The sequence below is a fragment of the Nansenia antarctica genome, assembly GCF_963989245.1.
Source record: "Nansenia antarctica genome assembly, chromosome: 16".
Lineage (NCBI taxonomy): Eukaryota > Metazoa > Chordata > Actinopteri > Argentiniformes > Microstomatidae > Nansenia > Nansenia antarctica.
The window spans coordinates 5,876,003-5,893,841 of record NC_137686.1 but is presented as its reverse complement, the minus strand read 5'-3'; the positions used below and the strand labels follow the sequence as shown (position 1 = coordinate 5,893,841).

Genomic DNA, 17,839 nt, shown 5'->3' with positions numbered 1-17,839 from the left:
ATACAGTCCAGCACCATACAGACCAACACCATACAGCCCGACACCATACAGTCCAACACCATACAGTCCAACACCATACAGCCCAACACCATACAGCCCAACACCATACAGTCCAGCACCATACAGCCCAGCACCATACAGTCCAACACCATACAGTCCAGCACCATACAGACCAACACCATACAGCCCAACACCATACAGTCTAACACCATACAGCCCAGCACCATACAGTCCAACACCATACAGTCCAACACCATACAGTCCAGCACCATACAGCCCAGCACCATACAGTCCAGCACCATACAGTCCAACACCATACAGCCCAGCACCATACAGTCCAACACCATACAGTCCAGCACCATACAGTCCAGCACCATACAGCCCAGCACCATACAGCCCAACACCATACAGCCCAACACCATACAGCCCAGCACCATACAGCCCAACACCATACAGCCCAACACCATACAGCCCAACACCATACAGCCCAGCACCATACAGCCCAACACCATACAGCCCAGCACCATACAGCCCAACACCATACAGTCCAACACCATACAGCCCAGGGCCAGCACCATACAGCCCAGGGCCAGCACCATACAGCCCAGCACCATACAGCCCAGGGCCAGCACCATACAGCCCAACACCATACAGCCCAGCACCATACAGCCCAACACCATACAGCCCAGCACCGTGCAGCTCCATTGACATTTGCCAGAGAACACCAGAATTGGCAGGTTCACCATTGGCGCCCTGTTCTCTTCACAGATGAGAGCAGGTTCACTCTGAGCACATGTGACAGACATGAGAGAGTCTGGAGATGCCGATGCTGCCTGCAACATCATCCAGCATCACTGGTTTGGTGTGTCAGTGATGGTCTGGGGAGGCATATCCTTGAAGTGTTCCCTTAAGTTCTTTGAGTAGTGTACTTTGCAGGTTATATAGTATTTAATACTAATAATGTATTATCACAATGATAATACAGAGAAATAGCCTCTAAATATACAAAAAGGTCATTTTGAAATTCTAAACAACATGTTTCTATAGATATGATGCTTTTCAGGATAAAGGGTCAATGTTGTGGAAGGTTAAGCTTAACTTTCCCTTAACTTTCCAAGCTCATTCTCTATGTATGGTAACTTTTCAATTCATTCTCTATGGTAACTTTTCGCCCATGCATTCTCTATGGGCAGTGTCATATATTTTCAGCCACTGGTTGGTTTTGTGGCGCTAACCACACAAGAGGGGAGGGGCAGAGAGAATCGCCTCAGAAGTTCAGGTGACTGTCTAGTTTCCTTTCACTCTGTTTTTTGTCTTCGCTTGGTAAAAAGGTAAGTCACTTTCACAAATATGTATCTGTACTGTATTCATCTGAGTAGATACTACATCAACAGGTGTAGGAGTGAAGTACAGTAGATGCTACACATTCATTAGGACTACTGTAATGTGTATAGAATGCACAATGTCTATACAAATAAATATACAAATATATATATATAAATAGGAAAGGTATTTGTTGTGCTTTGAGAGTGCACCCATTTATTTCAGTTGATAAAATTACAAAAATGTAAAAAGAAAATAAACATATTTCTCTTTATCAGACATATATACAGTCCCTTCAGTTAGGATTCACCCTTCTGGAATTTTTCCACATCTTTTTATTACAACCTGACTTTTTACATTGATCAATAATATTGTATCACGGTGTTCCAAAACATATACATTGTACAAATAAATTATAAACAAAAGAGGCTCTTACTGTAGAGCAGGCCTATTCAATTAGCGGCCCAGGGGCCACATGCGGCCCAGACGCGACCCCCGATTGGCCCAGCCATAAAAGCAGAGAAAAACATATTTTAATTTTGCTGTCAATTATCACTTCATCTATGACGGCCAGCATACAGTCTTTCATGGTTTCAGACTTTTGCAAAAGTGCAGAGTTTGATTGCATCCTACAATCGGAGCTGTACAACGATGGTACGGACATGCACAGCCCAAGAGAGAGGTACAGCAGCATCCCTTCGTGTTTCCTGGATCTTAGCAAAGAAGAAAAGGCCATTCACTGATTCTGAAACCATGAAAGACTGTATGCTGGCCGTCATAGATGAAGTGATAATTGACAGCAAAATTAAAACGAGTGTGGCATCTGCTATTAAAAACGTTCCCCTGTCAGACACTTCAAACATTCACAGGGTTGAAATTCTTGCTACAGATGTGTTTGAAACGCTGTTAAAAGAACTGAAGAAAGCTGATGTTATGTCTATAGCAGTAGACGAGTCCACAGACAGAACCGATATCGCACAATTGTGCATATATGTCCGTTTTTTTGACGGCAAATGCTTCCGAGAGGAATTGCTCGGTTTACTGCCGTTAGAAGGACACACAACTGGCGAGATAGTCTTTAAGAACATTTCAGAATTTTTCAAAGACAATGGTCTAGATATGAAGCGTGTGGGAATGCTTGTGACGGATGGGGCTCCATCCATGACAGGGAGAGTAAATGGTTTGACAGCACGCTGGTCCGCTGTTGCACCTCAGATAACATCCTTACACTGCATTGTGCATCAGACGGTGTTGTGCGCAAAACTCAGCGGGGAGCTTAAAACAACAATGGACAACGTGATGGCTACAATTAATTTTATTCGCTCCACTAACATTAAGAAAGTAGCAATCCATGTGCTCAGTATGTTTGGATCAACATACACCTGTGAAGCAAGCTTTTCACACATGAACACAATAAAAAGCAGCTCTCGTTGTTCCCTGACTAACAGTACTCTTCACCAATGCCTTCGGATTGCATTGACATCTTATGAGCCAAATGTCACTGCTCTTGTTCAGAATAAAAAATGTCACTTCTCACACTAAGAAAGTCAGCGGGGTAAGATTAGATTAGATTAGATTCAATGTTATTGTTTAACTGTAACTGTAACTTGTTTAATTGTGCACTCAAGGCATTGATGGTTATTTTCATTCAGTTAAAAGCACTTTGTGATGTGTCAGCTATGACCAAAATGTTTATTTTACAAAAGGACTTTTTTTAATTGGTATACTACTGTACACTTTTTTATGCACTTTGAGATGTGCATGGGTCAGTTGAGACCAAAATGTTGTTGTTTTACCTAAAAAGTGAAAAAAAGTATTGCTATTAGGTTCTGTTCAATTACAGCTCTTTTATTGTGTTCAGTCAAGTCTTTTTGACGTGCCTGTGTCAGATGTTACCTAATTTAAAAGGAAAACTATAAATAAACTGCTTGTATTTCATTAGGCCTACATTCATTTGTGTTGGTTTGAAATGTGTCATTACCTGGTGCCTAGGCTACTGGTCGCTGAAAATGTCTGGCCCAGCAAAATTTCTTGGTTTTCAAATCTGGCCCAACCAAATTTGTAATTGAATACCCCTGCTGTAGAGTATACAGTACAGTCGACATTGATAACCTAGCACACATTACTACATTCAAACACACACACACACCCCCAAACCAAACTATCATTTAAAAAAGTTGGACGATCCTAAAGTTGATGGTAGTCTCTCGTCAAACATGGTGGCGTAGGAATTTTTTAGGAAGTCCACGTAGTTCAGAATGCTCTGTTTGTGGCTCTCTGATTGGTCCAAGCTGAGCTGCAAGTCTTTCAGACGCACCTGGAACTGTTTATCAGCCTGCAGATTAAGAAAGACATGTTCGTTTTCTCCTAGACAACAATGCTCGCAGCCGTGTATTGCTTAGCAAACGAAATTATGCATAATACAACAGTTAGTTCCGACCAAGTCATTTGATTGGACAACTCATGGCATTCTGGACTGGGACTTTTAACTACATGTATCACTCTGCCGCATGAGAGCAGGAAACGATGGAGCAACGTAGTCTGATGTTAACTCGTCGGAATCACACATACCACCAAAGCGACTGTCAACAGACTCTTATTTCACTGGTTGCACAATAAATGGAAACGTACAGATAAATGTACATGATACAAAGTAGCTAGCCAGCGTGTGTAGGCCTACAAATACCATGAAATAAATGCTGAAAATCTCTATTTGAACCTGATAGTAATTGTTTGCTTCAAATCCAAACTTTTGGAGTACTGTTAAGGCCCTTGCACACCAATGCGTTTTTTACGTGCGTTTTTTACGTCCTTTAAAAAAATAAATTAGAACTCATGTTGTGTCAACCACGCTTGCACACCAATCCGTAACATTCGTCCGTCAAAAAAAAAAAACGCAACAGGTTCGATTTTCTGCGTTTTTCGCGTCCGTCAAAAGCCTTTTGAGAGTTGTTATTGACCACTCCGCCATGGTATAGACTGGGACACATCGTCAAATTAGAACTGCAGGACAGTTGGATTAATGTTTACAGAAGTACATGTCTCAAGTATTATCTCAGCGGTTAGTCGAGTGAAAGAAAACAACATACAGATGATAATTCACACAATATAATACCACGAAAGCGTACATCACTAAACAATAACATTCATTTGGGCAGCATCACTAAACAATAACATTCATTTGGGCATTTATTAGCAGGTGAAACTCCCCTTGCTGCCGAGTTCTGAGGATGGGGTGGATCCAATATTTCCTTTTCCTTTTCCTATTTTCAAGAAGTGAGAGGAGCACAAAATCATCCTCACTGCTTGAAGACTCCATGTTGCGTATTGCGAAAGGGTTAGGAGAGGAGAGGAGAGTAACGCAACGTAAAAAACGCAACGGACTCCGCAACGGACCGGTGTGCAAGGTCTCTGTGCGTAACGTTTTTTTCGGATGACGGATTAAAAAATATGCATGCGTAAACGCACGCATTGGTGTGCAAAGACCTTTAGGATATATATTTTTCAAAGGTCCTATTGTCCAATTGTCTAGCACCAGCTGCTTAGTTATGATGTTACATACAGTATCTTATCAGTTTTCCTATTTTAATAATTTTAATATGCACTTATCAGTATTGTACAAACTTGTGACCTCTGACCTGCCAAGACACGTGACAGTCTCCTCAAACACCCGACGTAAACCAGCTACGCTATCGAAAAGCTAGCAATTCAGGAGTGAGTTTACGATCTCAGCTCGGTTAAAAGAGCAATGTACACATTAGACTCAAGGGGTATACCGGTACTGTACTGCAAGAGGAAAACATCTAATAGTTTCCAATTTGTGTGCATCGATGGAGTCTGATACTCACAGACTGTTTGGTCAGTTTGAGCAGCTTCAGATCATTGTCACTCCTGCTCTTCTCGGCCTCCAGCTCTAGGATTCTACTCTGAAGGGATCCCTCCCTGTAGACGGCCCTTTCTTTCACACTTAGGACCTTGGGGGGGGGGGGGGGGGGGAGAGGGAAATAGACAGGATTGTGATACATTGTTCTCTTGAAATCAAGTCAACTCAACTATGAATTCTAACAGGAATTCCTCCTGAAAAGAATTCCTTTATTCTTCCTGCTATTGGGCACACCCCTCTGAGTCACAGAGTGGGCTACAAGAATGAATCTATAGCTTGGGAAAAACCATGAAATAACACGTTAAAACCGAGGAACCTCAAGAATTAACCAGTTAAACAACTCTGAGAACCAGTTTGCTATCGTATGTTCTCATACAGTATTTTGACTTTGACTTCGATTTTGACTTTGACAATAATGAGGTTAGGTAAGCCAGGAATCCGGCCCGCCGCAAGTTTCAATCCGGCGATCTTTTAACCAAGACAACACATTTGATTCTGTTAAACCCTAATAGATGCTACGAGACCTGTACGTTTTCAATGTGACTGACTCAGTGTCTGAACATTCAAAATCCCGTCCAGGCCAGATACCGAGGCCACCGACCTGTTGCTTGACGTCGACCAGCGTGGTCTCCAGCTGACGGTTCAGGGCCTGGCACTCGGCTGACTGGTCCTCCAGCTGCCTGCCGCTGTAGTCCAGGTCCTCCTTCTGGCCTGCCAGCCTGCTGACCAGCTCCTGGTTCTCCTGATGGAGATCCTCTGTCCTCCTAGATGGCAGACAAGACACAGCAAACTCCGATGTGCTCCGTAGCATGTATACTGATTTAAAGAGATCTTTTTTATTTTTCGGAATTCTAAATCCACCCCGAGCCCATTTACTACTAGTACTGTAGATCTGAAGCAATTCGACAGGTGGGAGTCTGCGCGCACGCACGCACACACACACACACGCACACGCACACGCACACGCATAGCAGGGAGGGCCCAGGAGTTGATTTCAGATTGGGTCGATGGAGTCTGAGGAGGGAAGGATGGAGGGTCTCACCTTTGAAGAGTGTCCACTTTCTCCTGCAGCTGTGCGTTCAAGTCCTTCATCTCCACGAATGATTTAAGCTTCTTCGTTTGACTATCCACCTATGCACATAGCAATATCTTTACAATCAAGACTGGGCTAGTTCATTCGATGCAACCCCCCAACCTAGAGTTCATTAGAACACTTAGTGGGGGGGGGGGCATAGTGAATATCAAACATAGGGAATTTGAACATCAATTAAAGGAACACAAATGAGGGTTGACCACAGCACACAGACAACGTGACCAACATTGATTGAACACCGCAGACACGTTGATACTAAGCACATTATCAATAGATCGGCACGGTTTTACATGCAAAACTCTTGTCCGATGTATTTTAAAGAAGTAAACACAGACCTAGCGTTTCGATAGCTATGATGCAGCTGCCCGCAAAATGATGACAGTTCGAGACGGTATGCATCATGGAATGACTAGAAATACACATGAAAACGGATTTCGGGTAAACTTCCCCTATAATATAAAGGCACCAAGGGTCTACATTTGTGACAGGGTCTGGTGAAAAAGTCCCCAAGTAGGGCAAGGTCAATTTTTACAGATTATAAAAGTGCAGATTGGAAGCTTTCAAATTATGTGTCATACATTGAAATCTGAATAGTTGAAGAAGATATGCTTATTTGAATGTTGGTACACCTCAAACCAAATACCTATACTATAATAGAAAATCGCTCTGAAGCAAATCACAGTCCTTGCTTTTGAACAAACGTACGTTTGTTTACATGTTTGTTTAGATATGTATCACTAACCCAGTAGGCTAACTTACGAAGCAGGATGGCAGACGATACAGTGAATGCAATTCACAAAAGTATTTAGTGATCCTAACTGTTGTTTGTTATATTGAGTGAGCTCTTCAACACTTAAACTTTCCAAATAAAACCAAAAAAAGGAAAACACACTTTTTGGTCATTTGTGTGATCTGAGAATTGCCTACATGCGGACCTTTTCACCAGACCGTGTCACATTTTTCCACTGCAATCACAGCACCAACCAACCACAAACCTCAACAGCACCAAAGGGATGACCTATAATGGGAGACCACGCATGGAGGTTGACTGCCACCTGGTGGCCACAGAGTCACAGACTCCACCGTAGCGCTTGCCTATTGACAGGTTTACCTAGCGGCTGCTGCAGTATACTATTGCACACCTTGACCTGCAGTTGTCTAACGGACTCTGACTTGTATGCACAGATCTTCTCAGAGCGACGCAAGCTGTCCTGGCACTCTGCCAGACTCTGTTCGGTGGCGCTCAGTAACTCGAGGTGCGCTTCCGACTCCTTCACGCACCTCTCCACCTGCTGCCTGGCCTGGGGTCGCAGGAGCCAGGATTCGGGGGGTGGGGGTGGGGGGCAGACAAATGTTAATGAAGGAACATCTCTCCACACTAGCTTTGACTGAGCCCTGACTGTTAATGGAAGCACAGTTCATGCATGCGGAACATGCCGGGTCACCAGGACGTTGAGCATTGACGGTAGGTCTTTGAAGACTTTCAGGAACCTGTGAGGCTTTGTCAGAAGCAGCAGGTGCTGTTATACAGCTGTGCCATAGCAAGTATACAGAAGCAATTACACCTGCTTCTAAAACCCTAATAAACTCATACATCAAATCAAATACAGAGACTTTGCTATGCTTGGTTTAGTCTGCCGGATACAATGTACAGTAGCCATGTGAATAGTCCCGTAAGTGCAAACTCAAGCACACCTCCAATACTCATTTGACAAACGCATTTGACTGAGCTATGCACAGTGCCCTGCAATAGGTTATTACCAAGCCATGAAAAAACTAAATGAGCATTGACAAAGTTAGTAAACACATATCAGTATTAGTCAGTTGTTTCTTGTTTTAATGTTGACATAAAATGCATGTAAATATATAAACATCATATTCAGACCCCTTCACTTTTTCCACATTTTGTTGTGTTACAGCCTCTGGTCTGATCTAGGGTCTGAAGACTTATGTACATGAGGTATTTCTGTATTTCAATTTGAATAAATTGACTGAAATGTAAAAAAAAATTGCTATGTAATTCTGGGGGTATTGTGTGTGAATTGTTAGCAAATTATTTTTAATTTAATCCATTTTAAATTGAGGCTATAACACAACAAAATGTGGAAGAATTGAAGGGGTCTGAATACTTTCTGAAGGCACATACAGTATATATATATAGCTATATAACGATGTAGCTAACGGATGTTTTTACCTTCTTAACCTCTGTATCTTTTCCCTCTCTGATGTCCTCAGCCTCCTCCAGAAGACTCTCATACTTTCTAGTCAGATCATCCACCTTGGCTTGGAGCTCTACCACCTAGGAGAGACGTGCAGTAACAGGCCATTAACACACAGCTGCTACAGTACCCTGTACAGTACCTTATACAGTACCTTTTACAGTATCTTATACAGTACCTTATACAGAATACAAAAACATCACACATCAATATAATAATCAATAGAAAAATATCATACATTCACCTACTAAAACGAATCAACATTATGGCCACATCCTTAAAAACATACAGACCTCCACCTCAACTTCACTCATGATATTTTTTAACTTTCCCAAAGAGACAAATTCTCTAACTCCTGTTGTGCATGTGCTTGAATACAAAATCCCTTACACCCTGATCTGTCTCCTCGTGTGAACATCAGGGGAGGCTGGTAGAGGTGGACATCAGAGGAAACTCTCATTGTAAATGCATGGAACGGCATCAAACACCCCTAATTCCACTCCACTCCATGCATTAAAATGAGCCTGTCCTCCGATGTCTACCACCACCTCATTCTCACCGACCCTCCACTACCCCTCCAAAACGGGTCTAGCTCCTCAACCCTCCATTACATGGTCCTTCCTCCTTTCGTTTGTTTTAATAGTACCACGTGATGCATACGCTGAACGAGTCTGATATTAGGCTAACAGGTAGGAGCTATGAAGTGAAGACGAGGATGGACTGAAGCGTGTGTTGGTACAGTGTTACTACCCACCTGACGTTGGTACTGATCAGCTTGGTCTCTCCTCTCCTGTGACATGGTGCTTTCTTCTTTCAACGCAGCTTCAGAGAGCGCCAACTTCTGCTCCGACTCGGCAATAGAGGCCTGCCACCGTGTCAACACAAAACATGAGGCTGATGGACTGTATGTCAACACACTATGACAGCCATACAGTATGTCATGATGATCTACCGCTCGGAATCTCTTTCGCAAGCAGTCATAACGCTGCTGGCCCTCACTACGGGACACACACTCTTTTGTAACCTTTCACTGAAGACCCCTATCCAATCACGCCTGGTACTGAAGACCCCTATCCAATCACACCTGGTACTGAAGACCCCTATCCAATCATGCCTGGTAGGGGTCTGTGACGCTCGCAAGGTGCACAAGATTGTGTGTCCTATAGGGGTCGAACAGAGTCGACTGAAAGAGAAATGGGGGTTGTAAACGTGTAGAAGTTAAAAACTTGACTTAAGTTATTAGGTCATTGGGTGTGAGTGTATGTGGTTTCTGGTTGGTGCATAAACAAGTTCAACTCCTCTATTCCTGTTTCCCCTCCCATACTTTAAGAGTTGCGTTCTCCAGGTCAAGGCCTCCGTTTTGGGTGTTAAGTGTCTGGATGTTCTGCTGCAGGACCTCGTTAGCTGTAGTGAATTCATCTCCTTCTCTCTGTAGCTTTGCAGTCATGTCCGCTATTTGGCTGCAATGAGAAAAAAGGCAAATGTCACATATAATCATTTATTTATTCAAATAACCAAATTTCAAAATCTAATTTTTGCTTCCTTACCCTGAAATGAGTCTCCGAACACCATTTAGCATGTTTGTCATTTTATGCTCAAATCTAAATTATCTGAAAATACTTGATTACCGGTACATGATTTGAGCATGACATTTCAAACATGCTAATTTAGGGTAGACTGACTTCCACTGTTTTTTTAAATGCTAACAATTAGCTGTTAGATACACTGCCCAGACAAACAGAACCAACGCATGGATTGAAGTCTGTCCTTGTCCACATTCATTTCAATCAAATATGCGATCATCAAATGTGTGATTTTGTAATATGGGTGAACTATCCATTAAAAAGGAAGATAGCAAACATGTTTTGTAGGCCTTAATCAATGTCACAAGTTTCCATATTTGTGAACAATTCTATCAAATCAGCAATCATAACAACATTGTTATCAATTGTATTGACAATAGGGATGCTCCGATTTATCGGCCACCGATTTAAATCGCCCGATTTCACTCCAAATGACTCGATCGGTGATCGGCAAAAATGGCAGATCGCAAAAAACGATTTTTTATTTATTTATTTATTTTTTCTTTTTTCCTGGGGAAGACAGATAACTGAACAGAAAACATAGGAGGACGTAACAGTATATAAACCATGAAGGCCACGTTTATGATGTCTTTTATACAGCCATATCACTGACTTGGGCTTCAGGCCCTAACTGGGTGATAGGCCAGACTTTTACTATGCCATAAAAATGGGTCTGCGTTTGCTTGGTGCCTAATGGATCAAAACTTTAGTCTAAAAAGCTAAAAATATGTAGGCTATCCAGTCAGTAGGCCTACAGTTATGTATTTTTAAAAAAATCGGTATCGGTATCGGTTGATCTTGAGGGAAAAAATCGGTGATCGGTATCGGCCCCAAAAATCCAGATCGGAGCATCCCTAATTGACAATACTGTAAGATGGACTATTTGTATATCATGTCTATGTTCTATAAGTGACCTTATGAAATGACCTTTTCAGCAGCCCTATCTGTGCATCACGTTGTCCTTCCTCTGTGGCCTTCTGCGCCTGCTGTCTCCTCCAGGACTCCATCTCAGAACAAGCCTCAGCCAGCTGCACATCCTATATAATAATAATGATAATGATAATAATAATAATAATAATAATAATAATAATAATACATTTAAAAATACCACATTTCAACAATTGATTGATTTGCCATGCAATCAACTTGTCAGTCAATTGTTGGAATGTGGTATTTTTTGCTCTAGGCACAGGGTCAGCCATAGTCGGCGCCCCTGGAACAATTAGGGGGCAAGTGCCTTGCTCAAGGGCACATGTAGCTCCCTCCTGAGGCGGGGATCGAACCAGCGACCTTCCGATTGCTAGCCGGCCTCTCTAACCTCTAGGCTACCGCCGTCCCCTATATGTCATAACACACAACATGATGGGAGAGATCATTCACTCAACAAGTGAGTTGGTGTGTGTTTGTTGTTGGGGGTTGAGAGCAGAGCGGAAAAAGATTTCCTGTGTACCAAATGGGCAAATCAAAGTGTGTGTGTGTGTGTGTGTGTGTGTGCATGTGGTGTGTGTGTGTTTGTGGGTGTGTGTGTGTGTAAATAAGGTGGAAGATGGGCAAGTGTGTGTGTGTAAATAAGGTGGAGGGTGGGCAGGTGGGGGGGGGGTGTTTGAGAGCAGAGCAGAAGACCAAATGTCCTTTGTAACAAACGGGCAAATAAAGTACTACGAACAAATCAGTGTCACCAATGGAATATCAACTCAAGAATACCAATGAGCTAAAAGTCAATTCAAAACATGACTCCCCACACCTTGTCTCTCAGCTGACTGTAGCATTTACCGATGGCGGCTTCAAATTTCTCCGCCCTGTGTTTCTGGACGCGAGTGGCCTTCTTGAGGCCGTGTTTCTCCTGCAGTGCCTTCTCCAGCAGAGCAGAGAACTCTGCCTTCAGACCCTCCGCCTGCAGCTTCTGCTCAGAGAGGGACCTCTCCAGGCCCTGGAGGAGAGAAGGGTTAGCGGTCCTGGACGCTACATTGGTCATTTCATTCAGTAAGTTTCAGTTCAGCGCAGAGCTTGGAGGCAGGTCTCTGGCACTGAATGGGTGTAGGGATGGGAACTGATAAGATTTTATTGATACCGACGCCATTATCGATTCTGCTTATCAGTCCCGATTCTTTATCGATTCCTGATCAATACTCTGTGTGGAAATAAATGTCATTCGATCATTCTATCTGCATTTCATTCTATCATTTCACTGACCTTTGTGTCCTGTAAACGCTGTCACAACTGTTCAGTTCGGATTACAGAAGGCTGCTACAAGCCTACTTAAGGTTGCTGGAAATAGTGGATAATATTCAATGTAAAAATAAATATTGCGGGACTATTGTGGAGCGCATACACAAATGTGGCTGTTTGAACCGGGGATAGTTCACCCACGTAACAAAAACAAATGTTTTGCTTGTCTGAGCAATGGAACTAACAGCTTATTGTTAGCTTTCTTTTTCATGTCATCATGTTTGTAATGTCATGCTCAAATCTGAAAAAATAAGAAGCTGTGTTGCGTGCCACTACTTAGCAGAAGGAAATTGGAGCTCATGGTTATGGTTTCATCCAGGGGTTGATTCAAATTTCAATGCAGGAAGTAAATACAGATTCAAGGTTCATGGTTTGAAACCGTTGTGTTCCATGTGGGTTTTTCAATCCATTCATTGAATTTGACTTAATTAATTTATTTCATTTACTTTTTGTATTGAGAGAACTGAAATGTGAATTGACCCCAAGTTGCCTAAACCTGGCTGCTTCAACCTTGTGAACAAGGACAGCCTGGTCTCAACAGGGTTACCTACCCGCAGCTGCACGGTCAGGCGGTTGTTGTCTGACTCCTTGCTGCGGAGCTGCCTCTGCAGGTGAGCGCGTGTGGCCTCAACAGACTTGGTCAGCTGGACCAAACTGTCTGTGTTCCCCTGTGGGGACCAGGACACATACGGTTCAGTTAGTGAGTTTAAAAAGTTATTTCCATGTCAATGCTCCACCATATAACAATGAGTGCACTTGAAAAAACGACGATGCTGTGTACACAATACTACAAAAGACAACATCATGTTGCTTACCATTTCTTTCCTGCGCAAATCAATCAGTTCCTCAACCCTTTTTTCTTTGTCAGTCAAATCTCTTTTTAAAAGCTGGTGAAAAAAGGGGGATAATCGTCTTGGTAACTGTACAGTGTATAATAGTGTCTAAATGTTATCACATAAGTACTTGTGACAGAAATAAACTCTCAACCCCTGGGTTGCCACTAATCTGCGTCATGCTCCAACTAATTCAGCAATCTAAACCGATGAATGACCCCATAATCTGGCAAGAGCTTCTTAAACCTCCGTGGCATAATAAATCTTCGGTGGCAGTCCTGGTACACGATATAAATGTAAATAAATGTCATTTATCTCATGAATCTCATTTTCAAAATCAATAACGATTATTTACCTGTGTTTCACTTTCAGCCTGTAAAAGCTTCTTTAACAAAACATCAATGTGTTTGTCAGTCTCAAGTCGACCTGTCTAAAACAGAAGAGACAAAAAAGTGTAATAAAATCATGTCCTTTCAGGCTATTGAAAAGAAAAAGTTGTTAATTACCTCAAAGTGCTTCCAATGTGCATGATGGTATAGCCGATATGTGTCAACATTCCCCCCCCCCCTACTCCTGAAGTTTGCCCTTGTGCACTTCCAAATTGTAAAAGGATAGGATTGGTTTAAAGATCTGTCTATTCCCATTAAGATCCACCTGGGACAGGTGCATATGTTACGGTACATGTGGGAAAACTAGGGTCAGGATTAGGTGCTACGTCGACTTGGTACATGCTGGCATGTCTAACCCTAACCCTAACCCTAACCCTACCCCTAACCCTAACTGTAGCACCCTAGCACCTAACCCTAACCCTAGTTTTCCCACATGTACCGTAACACCAGTGTTTCCTCTATATGCATTTATTGGTGGCGGGCCGCCACGAATGAATTTCCTCCGCCACAAATTGATTCAGTCCACAAAACAAAAAACAAAAAAAACAAAAATCCACCTCTGAACATTTTTGCTGATTAAAATATATCTGATCCTAGATCAGCGCTATAATGGATGTTGACTATAAGTGCACCTAAATCCACGCCCATCTCTCTCGAACCGCTGATCCAAAATCAGTTGACGACGTGACACAAGGGCTACTCCTGATTGGTCTAAATGTGAACCGGCATGAGAACCGTGCAGACTCAACCATCCCTGCTGAAAAACTGTCGCAAATTGAAGAACTCGCGCAAGTTGGAAACACTGGGAAACTTTCGCCAAGTTGGACATACTTTTCCTGTTGTGTTTGAGACGGAGCCAAGACTGCTCGTTTGGAAGGACATTGGATCCGTGAGTAACGTAAACCTTCAGAGCTGATGGATGGAAACCGGTATCACAAGTTTATATTCTGTATATATTTTTTTGCCATCCTACCTCTAGCTTTGGTTGAAATTAGGTCGTTGTTTTGAGCGCGCGTGCACGCGGAAAAAAAAATCACGCGCGCGGATAGGGCTCTCCGCCACCATTGTAAAAATTCCTGGAGGAAACACTGAATATACTAAGGCTGGCCAAACGGGACGCTGCATATAACTGTTGTAAGCCAAACCTCTGCTTCCTGAAGCTCCATGAGTTGCTGTCGAACCAACTTGTTTAACCGTTTAAAATCCTCCAATTTCTCCAGCAAAAGGCCTCTCTGCCTTGACATCCGCTGTTTGTCTGAGGCACTTTGTCTCGACCCCTTCATTTGATAAAAACAACAACAAAAACAACAAAAAAACTTTCAAAACATTGAGGAGTTTCAATCAATTGATATGTTTTAGATCATAGTGTGCCACCCACGATAAAGACAGGGTTCTCCCCAAAGAATGTGCGACTATATACTAAACTATATATTTAGTAATGATAGAGTAACTATCGTTGATCGCCAACAACGCCATTGTTCAAAATGAAAGTGAAGGCGTCATGACGTTCCTCAGTGAATTCAGCGTTTTAGCTGTCATTTTGGCGCATTTTCACATGAATAAACGCAAGACCCTCAAAGGACTGGACCTACTACAGAATCCTCCTCCAGTGTCTCTGTGAAGGACCTGAGCTGTTGGGCTGCAGAACTGGCAGCTGCATCGGCGTCGGTCAAGGTTTTCTGCAGCAGGCTCTTCCCCGTGGTAGCAAGGTCTCCATGACTACCAATGAAGACAAGAGAGACAGAGGGAGACAGAGAGAGAGAAACTAAAGCACATCACGTGTCTTGTACTCGCCGCCGAGTGTGACCACAATGTTTGTTATCCTTGTCGAAAAATAAAATAAAAACTGTCCCCCTCACCTCTGGGTGTTGACGTCTGGGGTCCTGGAGTAGGGACTGCTGTGCAGCCTGCACCCTCTCCCAGGCTTTGAGGTGGCGCAGAGCAGGTCTCCATAGCCCTGAGTGAGATCTTCCCTGGTCGAGCTGAGCCCCAATGGGGAGTCCTGAAACGGGTGATCCTCAGGCGACATGGCTGTCTTCCCTACGGTAGGAGAGATCAGGGGGACTATGTTTGTAACAATATGTTGTTGATGGTTAGACTACATATCCACATTTCCATTTTCTAACTCAGACCATGACTGTTCATGTCAGGATCTATCAGCAGACTAGCCATATGACTGAGAAGAGCACTGGCGGACTCGGGGGAGGGCGACCGCCCCTCCTGGTGCCCCCACGGTTGAAAAACGTCTCGCTTAAGTGCCCTTTTGAGTGGCGAAAATGAGAGGGTATGCCCTATTGGTGCCCCTCCAATGGTCTAAACTTGACCATGTGCCCCCACAGTTGAAAAACGTCACACTAAAGTGCCCTTTTGAGTGGCAGAATTAGAGGATGTGCCCTATTGGCTGCCCTTCCAATGGTCTAAACTTGACCATGTGCACTGATGGGGTCCCATGTTGTGCAGTAGGTGCCCTTTTTTTCTTTTCGGCCCTGCGCTTCAAACAGCCTGAGTCCGCCACTGGAGAAGAGACTGCCTTTCTCAGTCAAGCATGTAGGGCTAATGAACAGAGATGAGTGCAGTCAAAGAAAATATGGGATGATTGGGATCTCTGTCTAAACGATGGTCCATTAAAGCTGTAATAGTGCATAATGCAAACTATTTTGGCGGCACATGGAGGACCAACAGCATATTAGGCAGGTGGTCATAATGTTTTGGCTCATCAGTGTATGTACTCTAAGCATTCCAGGGGGATATTCCATCAACGTTGCTAAAGGACAAGCCAGCCTTATTTTGACAAATCTCGCAAGGTTTATCAAAATAAGTCTGGATTTTTCCTTTATCGACTTTGATGGAATACCCCCCAGCAGTCCTTCATCGGGGTAGTTAGGATGTTAGAAGAATTGCAAACGCTTAAAAACACATACGTATAATACATTGAGAGGATTCAATGCATCCAGAGATACAGTACAGGCCAAAAGTTTGGACACACCTTCTCATTCAATGCGTTTCCTTTATTTTCATGACTATTTGGTACATTGTAGATTCTCACTGAAGGCATCAAAACTATGAATGAACACATAGGAATTATGTATTTAACAATAAAGTGTGAAATAACTCTAAATATGTCTTATATTTTAGATTCCTCAAAGTAGCCACCCTTTGCTTTTTTGTTGTTAATAAAATATATAATAATAATATTAAATATAATATGTGTTAATAATAATATGTTATTATATATATACATATATATTTAATATTATATATATATTATTTTTTTATTAACAACAACATTTTTTTCTTTTATTAACAACAAAAAAGCAAAGGGTGGCTACTTTGAGGAATCTAAAATCTAAGACATATTTAGAGTTATTTCACACCTTATTGTTAAATACATAATTCCTATGTGTTCATTCATAATTATGATGCCTTCAGTGAGAATCTACAATGTAAATAGTCATGAAAATAAAGGAAACGCATTGAATGAGAAGGTGTGTCCAAACTTTTGGCCTGTACTGTAAGTAAAATGTGTGCTTCTTTTATCCATGTTTACCATTTCTAAACACTGAAACAAGCAGCCTATCAGGTGGGCGCTTTTATTTTGAAGAGAGGGTGACGTCGGCAGGTGGGCGGAGCTCCACTTGCTAATAATCATTTTTATCTAGTATCTAGTAGCGCTTTAGGCGGATAGCATCCTTTACTATGCAAGTCCAAGGACAGATAGATTCGTAGACTTCGTAAAGTATGGAAATAAAAACCACCCTGCCAAAACTGTTTGTAATAAAATCCGTTGGTTGCTATGGTTTGTTGTCCCTTCGTGCATTAAGCTTGCCAACTGTCACAGCAGCAGCTCAGTTCAGCCTGCAGGCTCCTGCAAGACCAAGTCGCTGTTCTGCAATACTTACAAATATGAACAAGATGCAGACTTTGGACCAAATCAAGTTTAGTTTAATGTCACCTACCGTCTTACGTTCAAACAGTGCACTTCAACTACTGATGACACATTCAACAGCTGGTCTCTGCGAGCTCTTCTTCTTCTTCTCTCGGGTTAAACGGCAGCTTTCATCCTGGATGTTGCACTACTGCCATCTATCTGTTGGAGGTCCGCTGTGTCAGTTTTCCCCCTATCAGTCCTGTCCTCTTATGAAAGCTGACTAAACACTTCGTGACGTTAGAATTATAAGGTTCTAAGATTTTTGTCAAAAATTGAGTTTTTTACATAATCTGATCCATTAGGTGTTTATTAATGCCTGTGTGGTGTTATTTTTAAAATGTTGACATTTTTGAGTTAGT

General features: G+C 42.5%; 1 protein-coding gene across 1 annotated transcript; it reads right to left on the bottom strand.

Annotated features, from left to right (window-relative positions):
• Nucleotides 1-1,636: 1,636 nt before the first annotated feature.
• On the bottom strand, nt 1,637-15,581 carry LOC308171698 (outer dense fiber protein 2-like; the record flags this gene model as incomplete). The annotated part of the gene is made up of 16 exons (XM_080546572.1): nt 1,637-3,658; nt 5,172-5,297; nt 5,808-5,970; nt 6,249-6,337; nt 7,442-7,600; nt 8,482-8,598; nt 9,273-9,383; nt 9,843-9,978; nt 11,029-11,138; nt 11,846-12,031; nt 12,882-12,998; nt 13,146-13,217; nt 13,519-13,593; nt 14,698-14,829; nt 15,145-15,271; nt 15,412-15,581. The coding sequence occupies 16 exons, from the start codon at nt 15,579-15,581 to the stop codon at nt 3,488-3,490; spliced, it is 2,061 nt and encodes a 686-aa protein (XP_080402698.1). The 3' UTR covers nt 1,637-3,487.
• Between the last annotated feature and the right edge of the window lie 2,258 nt (nt 15,582-17,839).